The following is an 18735-nucleotide window of genomic DNA, read 5'->3' as shown; positions in this document are numbered from 1 at the left end:
TACAGAACTGTCACTATCAGTTTCAGACGCTGCCGTATGGATGGTCCACGGCACCCCGGGTCTTTACCAAGGTAATGGCCGAAATGATGATACTCTTTCGAAGGAAGGGAATTTTAGTTATCCCTTACTTGGACGATTCCCTGATAAGGGTAAGATCCAGGGAACAGTTGGAGGTCGGTGTAGCACTATCTCAGGTAGTGTTGCGGCAGCACGATTGGATTCTCAATATTCCAAAATCGCAGCTGATTCCGACGACTCGTCTTCTGTTCCTAGGGATGATCCTGGACACAGTCCAGAAAAAGGTGTTTCTCCTGGAGGAGAAAGTCAGGGAGTTATCCGAGCTAGTCGGGAACCTCCTATAACCGAGCCAAGTCTCAGTACATCAATGAAAGGGTTCTGGGAAAAATGGTGACTTCCTACGAAGCAATTCCATTCGGCAGATTCCACGCAAGAACTTTCCAGTGGGACCTGCTGGACAAATGGTCCGGGTCGCATCTTCAGATGCATCAGCGGATAACCCTGTCACCAAGCACAAGGGTGTCTCTCCTGTGGTGGTTGCAGAGTGCTCATCTTCTAGAGGGCCGCAGATTCGACATTCAGGACTGGGTCCTGGTGACCACGGATGCCAGCCTGCGAGGCTGGGGAGCAGTCACACAGGGAAGGAATTTCCAGAGCTTATGGTCAAGCCTGGAGACATCACTTCACATAAATATCCTGAAGCTAAGGGCCATTTACAATGCTCTAAGCTCAGCAAGACCTCTGCTTCAAGGTCACCCGGAGTTGATCCATTCGGACAACATCACGGCAGTCACCCACGTATACAGACAGGGTGACACAAGAAGCAGGAGGGCAAGGCAGTAAGCTGCAAGGATTCTTCGCTGGGCGGAAAATCATGGGATAGCACTGTCAGCAGTATTCATTCCGGGAGTGGACAACTGGGAAGCAGACTTCCTCAGCAGACACGACCCCCACCCGGGAGAGTGGGGACTTCACCCAGAAGTCTTCCACATGTTTATAAAACTCGACAAGTATTGCGCCAGGTCAAGGGACCCTCAGGCAATAGCTGTAGACGCTCTGGTAACACAGTGGGTGTACCAGTCAGTGTATGTGTTCTCTCCTCTGCCTCTCATACCCAAGGTACTGAGAATTATAAGATGGAGAGGAGTAAGCACTATATTCGTGGCTCCGGATTGGCCAAGAAGGACTTGGTAACCGGAACTTCAAGAGATGCTCACGGAGGATCCGTGGCCTCTACCTCTAAGAAGGGACCTGCTCCAGCAAGGACCCTGTCTGTTCCAAGACTTACCGCGGCTGCGTTTGACGGCATGGCGGTTGAACGCCGGATCCTGAAGGAGAAAGGCATTCCGGATGAAGTCATTCCTATCCTGATCAAAGCCAGGAAAGATATAACCGCAAAACATTATCACCGCATTTGGCGAAAATATGTTGCGTGGTGCGAGGCCAGTAAGGCCCCGACGGAGGAATTTTCAACTAGGTCGATTCCTACATTTCCTGCAAACAGGAGTGTCTATGGGCCTGAAATGGGGGTCCATTAAGGTTCAAATTTCGGCCCTGTCAATTTTCTTCCAAAAGAACTAGCTTCAGTCCCTGAAGTTCAGACGTTTGTGAAAGGGGTACTGTATATACAGCCTCCTTTTGTGCCTCCAGTGGCACCTTGGGATCTAAATGTAGTTTTTGGGTTCCAAAAGTCACATTGGTTTGAACCACTTAAATATGTGGAGTTAAAATATCTCACATGGAAAGTGGTCATGCTGTTGGCCCTGGCCTGGGCCAGGTGCGTGTCAGAATTGGCGGCTTTATCCTGTAAAAGCCCTCATCTGATTTTCCATTCGGACAGGGCGAAATTGAGGACTTGTCCTCAGTTTCTCCCTAAGGTGGTTTTCAGCGTTTCACCTGAATCAACCTATTGTGGTGCCTGCGGCTACTAGGGACTTGGAGGACTCCAAGTTGCTAGACGTTGTCAGGGCCCTGGAAATATAGGTTTCCAGGACGGCTGGAGTCAGAAAATCTGACTCGTTGTTTATTCTGTATGCACCCAACAAGCTGGGTGCTCCTGCTTCTAAGCAGACTATTGCTCGTTGGATTTGTATTACAATTCAGCTTGCACATTCTGTGGCAGGCCTGCCACAGCCAAAATCTGTAAAAGCCCATTCCACAAGGAAGGTGGGCTCATCTTGGGCGGTTGCCCGAGGGGTCTCGGCTTTACAACTTTGCCGAGCAGCTACTTGGTCAGGAGCAAATACGTTTGTAAAATTCTACAAATTTGATACCCTGGCTGAGGAGGACCTGGAGTTCTCTCAATTGGTGCTGCAGAGTCATCCGCACTCTCCCGCCCGTTTGGGAGCTTTGGTATAATCCCCATGGTCCTTACGGAGTCCCCAGCATCCACTAGGACGTCAGAGAAAATAAGAATTTACTTACCGATAATTCTATTTCTCGTAGTCCGTAGTGGATGCTGGGCGCCCATCCCAAGTGCGGATTGTCTGCAATACTGGTACATAGTTATTGTTACCAAAAAAAATCGGGTTATTGCTGTAGTGAGCCATCTTTTCTAGAGGCTCCTCTGTTATCATGCTGTTAACTGGGTTTCATATCACAAGTTGTACAGTGTGATTGGTGTGGCTGGTATGAGTCTTACCCGGGATTCAAAATCCTTCCTTATTGTGTACGCTCGTCCGGGCACAGTATCCTAACTGAGGCTTGGAGGAGGGTCATAGGGGGAGGAGCCAGTGCACACCAGGTAGTCCTAAAGCTTTTACTTTTGTGCCCAGTCTCCTGCGGAGCCGCTATTCCCCATGGTCCTTACGGAGTCCCCAGCATCCACTACGGACTACGAGAAATAGAATTATCGGTAAGTAAATTCTTATTATTACAACTTGTTTGTAGTGCCGTAACCGGACGTTTCGGTAAGGCCGATTCTGAATCTAAAATCATTCAACCCGTACTTACGAGTGTTCAAGTTCAAGATGGAGTCTCTGAGAGTGGTGATCTCAGGTCTGGAGGAGGGGGAATTCCTAGTGTCTCTGGATATCAAGGATGCGTACCTTCACATTCCGATCTGGCCACCTCACCAGGCTTATCTACGGTTTGCACTGCAGGACTGTCACTACCAGTTCCAGACCCTACCTTTTGGTCTCTCCACGGCACAGAGGGTGTTCACCAAGGTGATGGCAGAGATAATGTTTCTCCTTTACAAGCAAGGAGTGAACGTAATTCCGTACCTGGACGATCTTCTGATAAAGGCTCCGTCCTGGGAGAGGTTGTTGAACAGCATCGGCCTCGCAACCCAACTACTCCTGGATCACGGATGGATTCTGAATCTTCCGAAATCTCACTTAGAGCCAACTTGGAGGCTCCCATTTCTGGGAATGATCCTGGACACAGTCGCAGAAAGTTTTTTCTTCCGTTGTAAAAGGCATTGGTAATCCAGTCGATGGTTCGGGATGTCCTGAAATCAACCCGGATATCTGTGCACCTATGCATTCGCCTTCTGGGAAAAATGGTGGCCTCTTATGAGGCTCTTCAGTGCGGAAGGTTTCACGCAAGACTCTTCCAGCTCGATCTGTTGGACAAATGGTCCGGATCACATCTTCACATATGCCAAAGGGATCCGTCTTGCCAAAGGCCAGGATCTCCCTTCTGCAGTGGCTAAAGACTTCTCACCTGATCGAGGGCCGACTGTTCGGGATTCAAAATTGGATTCTGCTAACCACGGGTGCAAGCCTCAAAGGTTGGGGAGCAGTCACCCAGGGGGTGCAGTTTCAAGGAAGACGGTCAAGTCAGGAAGTCATCCTTCCAATCAACATTCTGGAAGTCAGGCCTCATATCTTCCTGTGAGAGTACAAAATATTCTGCGGTGGAATTTCATCTGGGACGTTTCCTGCTTTTTTTTTGCAGTCGGGTGTGGATGTGGGCCTACATCTGGGCTCAATAAAGGTCCAGATTTCGGCCTTGTCCATTGTCTTTTAGAAACAATTGGCTTCTCTTCCTGAGGTCCAGACGTTCATGAAAGGAGTTCTGCACATTCAACCTCCCTTTGCGCCTCCTACGGCACCTTTGGATCTCAATTTGGTGCTGCAGTTCCTCCAATCGGACTGGTTTGAACCATTTCAGGAGGTAGAGGTTAAGTATCTTACGTGAAAGGCACACTGTTGGCCTTGGCTTCAGCGAGACGTGTGTCGGAGCTAGGGGCGTTGTCTCATAAGTGCCCCTACTTAATTTACCATGAGGACAGAGCTGAACTCCGAACTTGTCAGCGATTGCTTCCTAAGGTTGTGTCCGCGTTTCACATCAACCAACCTATTGTGGTTCCAGGCTATTATGGACACCTCTGCTACTCCAAAGTCTTTGGATGTTGTGAGGGCTTTGAAGGTGTATGTAAAGAGGACAGCTCGTCACAGGAAATCTGACTCGCTGTTCGTTCTCTATGATCCCAATAAGATTGGGTGTCCTGCTTCAAAGCAGTCCATTGCACGCTGGATCAGGTTCACTATCCAGCATGCTTATTCGACGGCAGGCTTGCCGGTTCCGAAATCTGTTCAGGCCCACTCGACTAGGTCGGTGGGTTCTTCTTGGCGGCTGCCCTGGGTGTCTCTGCTTTACAGCTTTGCCGAGCAGCTACTTGCTCAGGTTTGAACACGTTTGCAAAGTTTTACAAGTTTGATACTTTGGCCTCTGAGGATCTTCAGTTTGGTCAATCAGTTCTGCAGGAACCTCAGCACACTCCCACCCGGTTTGCGAGCTTAGGTACCTCCCCATGGTACTAAATGGATTCCCAGTATCCCCTAGGACGTAAGAGAAAATAGGATTTTAATTACCTACCGATAAATCCTTTTCTTGTAGTCCGTAGGGGATACTGGGCACCCGCCCGGTGCTTTGTTCTTCCTGCAATGTTACTTGGTTAAGTATTGTTGTTTGGTTCAGCTGTTTCTGTTTCAAGTTTGGTTAGCATGGCTTTCCTCTTGTTTGTGTGTGCTGGTTCGGAATCTCAACCCTATCCTTATCTATCCTTCTCTCAAAGTATGTCCATCTCTTCGGGCACAGTTTCCTAGACTGAGTCTGGTAGGAGGGGCATAGAGGGAGGAGCCAGCCCACACTATCAAATTCTTAAAGTGCCCATGGCTCCTAGTGGACCCGTCTATACCCCATGGTACTAAATGGAACCCCAGTATCCTCTACGGACTACGAGAAAAGAATTTACTGGTAGGTAATTAAAATCCTATTTTTTTTCCTGTCCCTCCGTTACCTCAATCTGGTGTTACAGCCGACGGCATAGTCAGACTGAAAGGGGCGGGGAATGGAGCAGAGCTGGGTGTGAGGCATTGGAGCAGCAAGCATAGATGGTGGGACTGATCAGCGGGAAAAGGGGGGTGGACCATGGTGACTTGGTAATTGTTGGGCACTTTACTAGTTAGTACTGGCTTCCGACATCAGAGGGCTATAGATAGGGAAGGGGTTCAGATTTAATGTAGAATTTAAAAGTGCCTGCACTCGTGTGTCTCTATACCCTATGGAGCTCAAAATGGGCTAAGAGAGAATGAGCTCCATAGGGAGCAAATTTAGTTTTGAATTGCCTGTTTTCTTGTCAGTATCACTAAAGAAGATGAATGTTGAATAGGATGAACAGAGTGTTAATATATATGTGTTATTCTGTTTGACCAGGGCCTGTAAAGAGACAAGTGGCTGTAAAATCAACCCGTGGTTTTGCCTTGAAATCCACTTATGGCATTACTGTGAAGCCCAATATGCCGTTTGCTGATAAAGGTGATAGTGGACAAAGGACAACACGCCAATTTTATGATGGGGAGGAATCCTGTTACATCATTGATGCCAAGTTGGAGGGAAACTTGGGACGATACTTGAATGTAAGAAGTGGATGAATCGCATGCCAAACATTTGAGCTTATTTTTAATATTGTGACATCCATTTGAGTGTGTGGCAGATGGTGACGTGTCACAAATTAATCATATTGAAGAATTCATCAAAACAATTCTGTTCACTCAGAAAATCATTCACTCACATCAAACTGCCATATTTACGGAAATGCCTGTTCCTTATTTACGTCACACTTGTCAGGCAAACCAGAGATTGGATTTGTGCTGTATGGGGAAACTTATATAGTATATTGTTTTGCTATGCACATATACACATACCTCTAATATCTTATTCTTCTCTTTGTATCCTATTACAGCATAGCTGCAGTCCTAACCTGTTCGTCCAGAACGTGTTTGTGGATACACATGACCTGCGCTTCCCCTGGGTGGCTTTCTTTGCCAGCAAGTAAGTGGTTAATATTCCTTATAAACAGACTTTTTCAATATCAAATGTAGAAGTTTTGGTCTTTCTCTGCAGGGATGTAAATCTAGACGCTAATTGTACTTGCATTACCATATTACCATGCTACTGTAGCTTGCAACTCCAAGTGGAACCAGATAGTCCCAGGAATAATCACATCATGGGTCTCGAAAGAAGACAACTAAAATTCCATGTTTCGGTCACATAAGAGACTGATGCAGCTGCTTCCTCCATCTTCTGTGTAAACCAGCTGCAGCTGACAGTTGGTCGGGGATTGCTTTGTCTGTTAGTGTTAATATTTCACATTCTTTTGCAGAGTCCACTTCTTTTCCTGATTGTGTAATCTGTGTTGTTCTCATCATTTACCTGTCATATCAGATAAAGATAATACAATGTTCAAAACTGGAGGTGCTTCACCGGAAACCTAATAAGCTGCTTACTGGACAGTCTGTTGCGGACAACTTGTGCTCAACTAGACAGTCATCTGTCACATATGCCCACTGGAGAAGTCACCCGTCTGGAAGAAACAGCCTGGTCTAAATCCCCGGCATAGGGTTACTGCTGAGTGGCCTGTAGTTTTGGCATCATCCTACTCATCAAAGTTTATAAGGCACTACAGGTGCCACAGCACTGCACATGCTAGTCTCCGGCTGATGCCCACTTCCTTTCGTTTGCGCACTCTCGCTGTTGGACCTCCTGGCTACCTTCTACAGCTATCTGGCTCTCACATCATACCTCCATTGCCCAACAGTACTCTTCCTGCTGCCGGCTGGTCCGCGTTCATGGTCCGTCAGTGGGGTGCGTGCTCCACTGACCTCACGGCGGCGGTTGACGTCTGCAGAGATATACACAGCCGCAGGTTTTTTCGTGCACATCGCGGAGACGGTCTTTTCATAGAGCGGACAGGCAGTGCACTGATCTATCTAAAGGTTGCAGCCTTTTCTAATGAACATTGCTTGACATACCACGTGCACATTATTGCTGTAGGATCCCTGACTGCTATACAGGATTTTGTATCATTTCTCAGCTTATGTATAATCATATAGTTCAGAGCATGTGCAAATCATGTAATGATCATATGGTTAGAGATGACATAATGGATGGACAGTCTGCAGATGGGTAGATGCCAGGTGACAAAGGTGAAGTATAAGGTGCAGGATACTCTGCCTGTGAGAGTTTACAGTCTGCACATGCACGGTTCGGTTAAAGTTTCTTCACCTTTAGAGAAGATTCTGGAGATTTCCACACCGGCCAAGTCTCGGAATTTTACGTTCAGTCTTTGTTCCTCGTGTTTTGATGGGGATTCTGCAAGATGGCATGAGTTGGATGGTTTGGTGCAAGCAGTCCAGCAGACACTACACATGCAGGACAAGCAGTCTGTCTTTTCCTTAAAAGCAAATGGAGAGTTTGCTTTGCGTAGCATGGACTATATACCCAAACCGGAGTTTCTAGCAACATGACATCTGCAAACCTATTTTCTATGGTGAGTACAGAGAAATGGCAATCCTTACCCAGGGTGGACATACCTGGGGTGTAATTGTCCAAAGCTTTGGCTAGTCCGATTCCAAATACCACAGCTTTTAAAGTCTGATCAGTAGAAAATTAAATTCTTATATATAATTCAGCCTCGGCTTGGATCAACAAGGCTGTGGAAAAATAGTCGGGGGAACTCTTAGGTTTGCTGTCAGGGATACTATGGTCTGACTAAATTATCATGGTTGAATATACCATTTGGGCATCAGATTTTCTGGGAGACATGGTTCTTGGATGCTGGTCTGAGTGTTGCCAGAATTTCTGCTTTGATGTTTTCATTTTGCAGGTTCTCTGGCTCAGTGCTTGAGAATGCCATTACTTTTTTTTAGGTCATGTCTGGTATGGCTTGGATTCCAATAAGATCATTTTCTATACCACGGGTGGGAGTCAGGTGTCGGGATAGCAGTTCTCTTCCCAGAAATGTATTTTCTATAAACCCCGTTGACCAGCTTGAAGGTCCTATGAGATCCATTCACGAATTATTCGACACAGGTGTGGCCTATCAATGTCTGTTATTCCTGGCGGGAAACCAAGAGTCCAATAGCAGGATTTTTGGTCACTTACCGTTGAATCCTTTTCTCTGAAGCAAGCTGTGGGGCACTAGACTATGGAATTGCAAGGTTAGGGCTGGAGCTGGCACCTAAATTAAACTGTAGTTTAAAAATGAGCTCCTGCTCCCTGCAAACCCAGAATTCCAGTATTTCTTCAAGAGTCTGGAAAGGAGTAGCAGTAATCCAGTGAAACTGTCAGAACAAGAAAATAAACCAGCAGGGAAAAGACTGTCAAGAACCCAAACCTCATATGACTGAGTGTGAGGGAAGGAACACAGTGCCCCACAGCCTGCTTCAGAGAGAAGGATTCAATGGTAAGTGACCAAAAATCTTCTTTTCTCTTTCAGCCAGGCTTGTGGACAGGGCCATTCAACAGCCACCTTAAGGGAGTAAACTCCCAGGCTGCCTGACTGGAGAAAGGTATGCCCAAAATGGTTGCTGCCAGAGGAAGAAACCTGAAATGTGTGGACAAGACAGCCAGGTGGCTGCATAACAGACTTGTTCTTGCTAAGCCCCTGGCTGCGCTGCCTGAGCGGAAGCCACCACGCAAGCAGAATACGCTTACCTTCGATGTGGTTGCAGTCACCCAACACTACAATAGGCTTGAGTGATTACTGAGCGGAGAAACACGCAGTGGCCTGCATAGCATCCATTCAACCGCCATTATGTGTATTACAAAAGAACAGCAGAGAATCTGTGCGTCAGACAGAAGAAGTCGTGCACTCCAAAAAAAAAAGCAGAGCCAGAAATCTGGAAATTGTCAGTGGAAGAGAAACTGGAAAGACCATTTCCTGGATTAAGTGGAAGGTCAAAACAAGTTTTGGCTGGAACATAGGAACCGTATGGAGAACCACTTTACTGACCTGGAAGATGAGAAAAGGTGTTTGGAAAACAAAACTCGGGAACACAGTTGAGGCAAAAATCAAAAGGAAAACTAGCTTCTAAGTAACGAATCGAAGATCTGCTCAATGTAAGAGCTGAAATAGAGTCTGCATGAGAGCTGATAAGACCAGATGAAGGACCTAATTCAGATCTGATCGCTGGGCTGCGTTATTTGCTGCCCTTCGATCACATAGTCGCCGCTTACAGGAAGAGGGTAAAATTGCTGTGCAAGTGTGCGTTCCTATTTGTTGCAGAGCTGCACAAAAATCAGTTTGTGCAATCTCTGCACAGCCCAGGACTTATCCAGTGCGATTGAATCTTGCTGATCGGGGCCGGAGCTGACGTCCAATACCCTCCCTGAATACGCTTGAGCCCAGCTGCGTTTTTCCGGACATTCCCTGAAAACGGTCAGTTGCCACCCATAAACAGCTTCTTCCTGTCAATCACCTTGCAAACGCCTGTGCGAATGGATCCTTGGCACCATCCTATCGCTGACTGCCGATGCCTGTTGTAGCCGTCTGACTTGTCTGCGCATTGCGGCGCATGCACAGTTCGGATCTGATCGCCAGCTGTGTGAAAAAGCACAGCAGTGATCAGATCTGATTTAGGCCCGAAGATTCCACGGTACCACCATCAGACAAAAGGTGATTGAATAACCATGGTTCTGACTTTGGGAAGAAAAGCCAAATGCCACTGAGAACAAATTAACAGCTGATATCTGTACACTTACAAAACAAAGCTGTAGACTGCTTCCGAACCCCCCTGAAGGGAGGCCAAGAAAGGAGAGAGATGAAACCTGTAGATACAACTTATTCCATTTACCCCCCCCCCCCCCCCCCAAGCTATAGAGATCCAAACTTTGAGATAATAACGAAACTGGTTTCTAGGCTTGCCGCATACAGTAGTACGGAATACAGAGAGAGAGAAACTATTAGCTTATTAAAATAATGAAGTCGGTAAAGCCGATCGATGAAGGACCTAGTGTAGCAACGGACCATGTTGCAGTAGGTCGAGTCTAAGTGGATGACGTCACCTAGGACCTACCGATATTCTCAGAATCTCTGCGACCTGCGTGGCCAGTCTGGAGTAAGTAAAATTATCGACATCTGGTATACCCTGACGTTCATGGTCACAGTAACAGAGGCAAATATGTGATCAGTGGAAACAGATATGCTTAGTTGAAAATTCCCCAGAATAGGCGTGACATCCACAGCTTAAATTATCCGATACCTTGATCCCGTAAAAATCTGTGGAACCTCAAAGTAGTGTCAAGAGGTTATGAGATCCACTTGGGGATGTCCTCACTTGTGAAGTAATTGTCGGATGACCACCATATTGAGATACTTTTTCCCCGGAGAAACGTGGTATTCCTGGGGAAGTCAGTCTGTCAGGTTCCTACACTCGGTATAAACACTGCAAAGAATGTGGTACAAAGGTCTGTGCCCCGACACAGATACTGGCTGCCTTTGCTGCTGCAGACCCATTTATTGCGCTTTCGCGATGAGTTACATATGACGCCACCATGACATGGCACTGTCAAACTAACTGTTGGAGTCTGATGTAAAGCGAACCGTCTGTCCAGCCCGATGGACCGGGCTCCTAAGAGAGTTCGAAAACTGGCTTGAGCACATAGATCTACAATGCCTTCAGGGATGGTTTCCAAATGATACTGAAGCCGAAAACAAAGTATCACAGCACTCAAGTCTAGAAAATTCGATTTGGAGTATCCAATGATCGTACTTGGAATATACAAATTTAAATTAGCCACCAATGGAGTCTGACGAATGTTGTCAGACAGAGCGCGTGAATAGAGCCAATAGGGATGCCAAGCAACTCTCCCAATTGTGGAGAATTGCCTATTAGAACTTCACGAAGAACACTATACATACTGAACAGCATTGATGGTGGGGACCATCGTGCTGAAAAATGTCGTGCTATAAGATTGACAGACAAGGCCCTGACATCGTCGCCGTAACCACAGTCCATAGAATCGGTGCCATGGACACCTTACAAAAACTCACTGGAGTGAGGTTGTCAGACTACCCAAAGAGCTGAATGTGGTGACAAGATATTAGTTGAGCTGTGATTGAGAAGTATGAGAGACGTATTTTCTAGGTGGTTATGTAACCACACAGATAACTTGATGTACACTATCAGACCAGCTAAAGAAGGTATGATTGAGTTGCGTTCTTTGCGCAACAAGTCTCGGAGAAAAGGTTAACCTCCCAAAAATGGATTTTGACTACACGGTTTATGGTGTTTAGTGAGGACAAACATTGGTGGCCTCCATGCCGTGAATCACCGACCAGAGATTCCTGTCGAAATTAACTCCACTACCTGGTGATCACAGTGCGAATAGTTAAGATCGGTAGGTGCTAGGCTTTTTTAACCTTGGCCCTCTAGCGCTGGATGATCTCAAAATAAAAAGTGCCGTTACAGACTGAACCGTTGAAGAAACGTTTCGTGTAAACAGACCTTCTGTCATCAACGCCTACCCGGCAGGAGCACCTCGCTGTTTGGACAATCATCGTAATAAAACTGCATAGGCCACTAGAGGGAAAAACAGTCTTGGACCATTTTAAGTTTGCATAACTGAAAACCACCCTTGCAAGACTAGAAAAATGTCTCATAACCACCTCCGAATATATCACAATAGCCTTGAGACTATATATATATATATATATATATATATATATATATATATATATATATATATATATATATATATATATATATATATATATAGTCCTAGGATTAGCTAGCGGATCTCTAAATTATGCTGAACCCAACGAGAAAGGGTTGAGCCAAACCTGCAAATGCAGTGACCACCGTGGGAGCAAGTTCCACTAGAACACATAAGCGGAGCAAGTTCCACCAGTACACTAAGGGCCTAATTCAGACCTGATCGCTGGCTGCGTTTTCGTACAGCCAGCGGTCAGGTCTGAACTGCGCATGCGTATGTACCGCAATGCGCAGGCGCATCGTACCGCAGCGACGGTGATCGGCGGGCAGCGAAGGGATGGAGTGAGAAAAGCGATCGCATGGTGACTATCAGGAAGAGGCCATTTGTGGGTGGCAACTGACCGTTTTTAAGGAGTGTCCAGAGAAATGCAGGAGGGACCAGGTGTTTGAAGGGAGGGTTTCTGACGTCTGTTCCGGTCACGATCATCGCACAGGAAGGGGGGAGGGGGGAACAGATATAAAATTTGCATGAAGAGTTAGATTTGGTTGGGTTATATTGCTTCTGTGCAGGGTAATTACTGGCTGCTTTATTTTTACACTGCAATTTAGATTTCAGTTTCAACACACCACACCCAAATCGAACTCTCTCTGCACATGTTATATCTGCCCCCCCTTCCCCCTACAGTGCACATGGTTTTGCCCATCTGCTAAGAAATTTGCTGCTACGATCAGGTTTCAATTAGGCCTCATGTTCAGGGAGTGGCACACAGCAGCCATTAGGTCTATCACACACTGAGAAAAACCCTGTTTAACAGGGATCATAAAAAATATTAAACAGGGTGTTTCAAAGGGGGAGAGCCGCTATGTGTCTTATACAGGACAGAAATTATTAGTATTTCACTGTGATATAAGCAGCTGACAGCCTCACTGGGGCTGTGTAGCTGGGGTGTGCTGGTCTCTCTCTGCATGTCTCCCTCTCACATACAGTGAGGGCAGGCTTGATAAGTTTTACTGTCTGTGTGTATGCCGTTGTGATCTACTGTGAACATGGGTAAACACAAAATATGCTGTGTGCCACACCAGATTCTCTCCCTTATCATCTGATTCTGTTTCATATAAACAATGCAGCCAATCTTCACAACTCCGTGAGGGGGCTGGGGGAGAGGATCAAGAGCCCTTCTGGCTAGGGGCTCTTAAGAAAATGTCTGATATGTCATCACAACTCACTGCTAGTGTTCAGAAAACTCAGCTACTACAACAGGCTGTTGCAGACTTGGCTGCTAGGGCAGATGTTACACAGCACCCCCTTCCCCCCAACTCAGGACCACAAAAGCGTGTTTTACAGGAGGATGGGGATGAGCTGGATCCCCTTAGTGGAGATTCCGCTTCTGCTCAGGGTATTGAACCCCTCATTCTGGCTATACGGGACGTGTTGAAGCTCCCTCTAGAGGACGCTGCGCCACAGCAGTCATTTTTCTTTACACAAAACACGCCTAATGTCACTTTCCCTGATTCTGCAGAGTTAGATGACCTATTTAAGTTAGCCTGGAAAAATCGACAAAAAATACCTAGGGGTATATTTACTAAGCTCACGATTTTGACCGATTTGGTGTTTTTTCATCAAAGTGTCATCTCGGGAATTTTCTAAACTCAAATCTCGGCAGTGATGAGGGCATTCGTATTTTTTTTTAAGTCAAAGAAAAAAAATACGAATGAATACACCATCGGTCAAATACGGCTGTTATTTGATACAACTCGGTAATTTACTAAAAATCTATTTCACAAACACTGCCGGCAATAGCCAAACACTGCCGTGAAAAAATACAAATCGTAAACAGAAGCAGTTTTAAAATAGACCTGCTTTTTTTTACCATGTTCTGATATGCATGCACGGATCCGTGAGATCCGTGCATGTTTATCAGTGGGAAGGGGTGTGAAAGGGTTAAATTTTAGAAAAATAAATGCGTGGGGTCCCCCCTCCTAAGCAAAACCAGCCTCGGGCTCTTTGAGCCGGTCCTGGTTGAAAAAATAAGGGGGAAAAAAATGACAGGGGTTCCCCCATATTTGATCAACCAGCACCAGGCTCTGCGCCTGGTCCTGGTGCCAAAAATACAGGGGACAAAAAGCGTAGGGGTCCCCCGTATTTTTTGTACCAGCACCGGGCTCCACTAGTCAGAGAGATAATGCCACAGCCGGGGGACACTTTTATATAGGTCCCTGCGGCCCTGGCATTAAATCACTAACTAGTCACCCCTGGAGGAGTGGGGACACCTTAAATCAAGGCCCCCCCCCACCCCCCTCCAGCCTCCCAAGGGCCAGGAGTGAAGCCCGAGGCTGCCCCTCCACCCCCCTCCACCCCATCCAAGGGCGGCGGATGGGGGGCTGATAGCCTTGTGAAAAAATAAGAATATTGTTTTTTGTAGCAGTACTAAAAGTCCCAGCAAGCCTCCACCGCAAGCTGGTACTTGGAGAACCACAAGTCCCAGCATGTGGTGGACAAACGGGCCCGCTGGTACCTGTAGTACTACTACAAAAAAAATACCCCCCAAAAAACAGGACACACACACCGTGACAGTAAAACTTTATTACATACATGCACACCTACATACATACTTACCCTATGTTCACAGGAGGCTCGGTCCACTTCTCCATGTAGACACCACGGGGTACCTGTGAAAAAAATGATACTCGCATAATGCAGTGTAGCAAGTGTCCTCTTTATAATCCACGTACTTGGCAAAAAAACAAACCGGAAACCCGAACCACGCACTGAAAGGGGTCCCATGTTTACACATGGGACCCCTTTCTCCGACTGCCAGGACCCCCCCTGACTACTGTCAAAGAGGGTCCCTTCTGCCAATCAGGGAGCGCTACGTCATGGCACTCTCCTGATTGGCTCTGCGCTCCTGTACTGTCAGTGATGCTGCGCACTGAAGATACAATGTAGCGCATAGGCGCTCCATTGTATCGAATGGTGGGAACTTTGCGGTCAGCGGTAGACCACGAGTAACCTCAACCGCTGACCGCAAAGTTCCCACCATTGGATACAATGGACCGCTCCCCCCAAAACGGCCGAATGCTGCCGGCCCGCCTCCTACCGTCCAGCGAACGCCTCTCCCTGTCAATCAGGCAGAGGCTATCGCTGGGCTGAGATGCCGATAGCATCTCTGGCATGCGCCGGCACACTGCGGTGTCGGCGCATGCACAGTTCAGACCTGAGCGCCCGCTGGGCGACAGCGCACAGCAGTGATCAGGTGTGAATTAGCCCCTATGTTCACTGTGTACCACTGACATTAACTTCCTTCGTTGCACATATATCCGCTGATGGGAGAGGTCTATATGGATTAGATACTTTATTGCAAGTTAACTTGTAAAACCCACAGAAAACATCTAATATTATACTAAATCTATTACACTTTTTTCGTTGTGGTTTCGTAGGAGGATACGAGCCGGAACAGAGTTGACCTGGGACTATAACTACGAAGTGGGAAGCGTTGAAAGCAAGAAGCTCCTGTGCTGCTGCGGATCCACAGAATGCAGGGGCCGCCTTCTGTAATCCCTTCTCACCTAATATACAGTACTTACAGTACCCCTTCCTGGTGCTAACAATGAGTCGTATGCATTCCGCAACAGTTTTCCTGAGGTGGAAGTGCTCCGGCTTTTACGTCCCTGCTCATAATGTCCATTGAAAACGTCTTCTCACTGTGCCCTCCGCCCTCTCTCGTTATAACTGTGTTCTTTCAGCTTCATTTGTGGAGGGAGGAGAAAATAGTTTTTTGTTTTTTTTGTAGAGTTACATTTTAAGCTTGCTGTTTTTAATGTTTTCATTTTTTCAGGGTTCCCCTTCTTTTGAAATAATAAAACAAGTAGTTTAATCTTTCCAGGACTGGATTTAGCTGTATAAAGTGTTCTGTGAGTGAAGTGTAAAAGATAAATGGGATAGGCTCTTTTTTTTTGTTTTAATTATTATTATTTTTTTTTTTACCAACATAGATTCGTTTTACGTGTGATAGGCTGGTTGAAGCTGACATTCTGAAGACTGTCTTTTTGTATGGTATTTATGATGTCCCTTTAAATGCCTGTCGCACAGTAGCCAGTTTTTTGTGAATGCAACATATCCATAACTTGGTAATGGCATTCATTTTTAGTGAGGGTGCTTTCTTGTGCATATAGGCCCTCATTCCGAGTTGTTCGCTCGGTATTTTTCATCGCATCGCAGTGAAAATCCGCTTAGTACGCATGCGCAATGTTCGCACTGCGACTGCGCCAAGTAACTTTACTATGAAGAAAGTATTTTTACTCACGGCTTTTTCTTCGCTCCGGCGATCGTAATGTGATTGACAGGAAATGGGTGTTACTGGGCGGAAACACGGCGTTTCAGGGGCGTGTGGCTGAAAACGCTACCGTTTCCGGAAAAAACGCAGGAGTGGCCGGAGAAACGGTGGGAGTGCCTGGGCGAACGCTGGGTGTGTTTGTGACGTCAACCAGGAACGACAAGCACTGAACTGATCGCACAGGCAGAGTAAGTCTGGAGCTACTCTGAAACTGCTAAGTAGTTAGTAATCGCAATATTGCGAATACATCGGTCGCAATTTTAAGAAGCTAAGATTCACTCCCAGTAGGCGGCGGCTTAGCGTGTGTAACTCTGCTAAATTCGCCTTGCGACCGATCAACTCGGAATGAGGGCCATAGTTTCAGGCCACAAATTTCCTGCCATTACTGCTTACATGCCATAGGTACACTTTAATGCAGACTTAACTCTGTTAACTGGCATTGTTTTATTTCAAAGGTGTGTAAGGAAATATACTTATACAGGTATGGGACCTGTTGTTTGGATGCTGGTTAGGAAATAGGTCTGAAAATCAACAAGAGTATAAAACGAATACATATATTGTTCCTGTGTTAGGGGGGATGTTTTAAGACTTGTAGAAAAATATAGAGGAGAGAGAGAGAACGTACCAACCAATCAGCATCCAACTGTCAGTTTACTGTCTGTCTGAAAAATGACAGTAGTTGATTGGTACTTTCTCTCTCACTCCAAGGCTAAATACATTTCCCCCTATACGGATTTCGACCCACATACACAAGCAACATATTGCTGCTATTTGCCAGTCTCTCAACGGCCAACTCGGGAAATCAGGATTATTAAACATGCTAAAAATCCTTATTCCCTGATCCCAACTGAAAACGGTCTGGATTGGCAAATCGGGCATTTTTAACATATTTAATTTCCTTGATTCCCCAAGGGATTGTCGATCATCTATGGTCAACTATACTGGACAGATCGGGAATCTGCACTTAGTTGTATAGGGCTATTAGTCACAGAGGTAATCTATTCAATTCAGTTCGGATTGTGTAGTGCTGGGAATTAGCTCCTGGTGCTATTCAATTCTGTACGCCGTCATGTCGGGGAAGGCCAGTTCTCGTGGGCTAAGCAGGGTGTTAAGGTGCAAGAACGGGCATTCTCCGTCTAAAGTGCCCGCCGCTATGCTGTTTTGTCCGCGCTGCGACACAAAACAGCATCGCGTACTTAAATTTTGTCGGATTTCTGCTTGCATTCCCAGAGGGGTGCGAGAAGAAATCTCCTAGTCGGGAATGACAGCACTCTGAATTGAATAGCTTCTGGAGTTCCCTCCCGGTGCTATTTAATCCGCGCTTAATTGAATCAAGCCCAATGTGGCAAAAACTTCCATTTAGTAAGGAGAGAAATGGCATGCATGGTGTTGGAAAACTGCAAGTAAATTTTTTAAGTGAATCCGTATCTATTAGGTCTGTTGCTCTTATATCCAGAAAGTGACAAATCCCAATCATTCTGGATGATAAATTGTATGCCTGCAGTATTAAAGAGATTCTTATTTGATTTTATCTGTCTCATTCGTTTATCAAAAATTGGCTGTCCGTTTTTAATAAAAACGAATAACTTTAGGTTGTTTTATCACATGAGAAGATGATATTAATACCTGATTCAGAGGTGGACGCTGCAGGGTGCATGCTTGAGTCTGTTGGCAGAGTCGCAGGAGAGATAATATACAAATTCTGGTCTCTGCCTTCTCCTTGTTAACTAGTATGTACCAGAATGTGCAAGGCCTTCTGTAGGCTGTAAAGTGATTCTTAACACGCCACCATCGCGCACACCATCAACACTTGCACCTGCCCGATGACAGGTGCAATCTCTACGCCTGAGCACGGCCTCTGTCAGCGGCTGTGCATCTGGGAACGCTGCAACTGACACGCCTGCAACACTCCCATAAAACGCCCACTAGACTGACTCTCTTTGCGTTCACATCATTATATTTATAAAGTGCTGATAAACTGTGCAGACCTGTACATCATTATAATTTATATACCACCGCTAATTATGCGGTGCTGTTCAGAGAATATTTGTCTTGTAATAAACTGAAACTCCGCTGTGGACACTGGCAAACACATGAAGAACATGCAACCGCCACACTGATGGAGCTTTGGTAAAAAAATATAACTCATGACCTCCATTGTGAGTTCATGAGTCACCTGAAGTGGTAATGCAAACCGCTGTTCCACTGTGCTACCCACCACACATCAAGGGAATGATGACACAAACTACTGTATATACACTAAGATGAAACAAAGTAAAAGATAGCTCTGAATGAGTTTACTATCTAAAGCTGACTGGGATCCATCGATAGAGCGTCCGATTCGGGTAAGTAGATACTTACTGATTGGCTGCTCTATAATGTCGTCTTAACATCCCAGCTGGCCGGGTATTTGAGTTTGCACTCCCAGCTTTGACATC

At 46.1% G+C, this 18735-nt stretch overlaps 1 protein-coding gene across 1 annotated transcript in view; it reads left to right on the top strand.

Moving 5' to 3' along the window:
* The window catches only part of LOC134980997 (histone-lysine N-methyltransferase SETDB1-like), a 134875-nt gene extending 117052 nt beyond the window's left edge, over positions 1-17823 (top strand). Inside the window, exons 20-22 of the mRNA XM_063948064.1 lie at positions 5683-5885; positions 6212-6300; positions 15402-17823. Of these exons, the coding sequence (XP_063804134.1) occupies positions 5683-5885; positions 6212-6300; positions 15402-15519 (410 nt within the window). The 3' untranslated portion in view covers positions 15520-17823. The remainder of the gene's footprint in view (positions 1-5682; positions 5886-6211; positions 6301-15401) is intronic.
* The last annotated feature ends 912 nt before the right edge of the window (positions 17824-18735 follow it).

Source organism: Pseudophryne corroboree, chromosome 12 (assembly GCF_028390025.1).
Source record: "Pseudophryne corroboree isolate aPseCor3 chromosome 12, aPseCor3.hap2, whole genome shotgun sequence".
Classification (NCBI taxonomy): domain Eukaryota; kingdom Metazoa; phylum Chordata; class Amphibia; order Anura; family Myobatrachidae; genus Pseudophryne; species Pseudophryne corroboree.
This window is presented reverse-complemented; position numbering and strand designations above follow the sequence as displayed.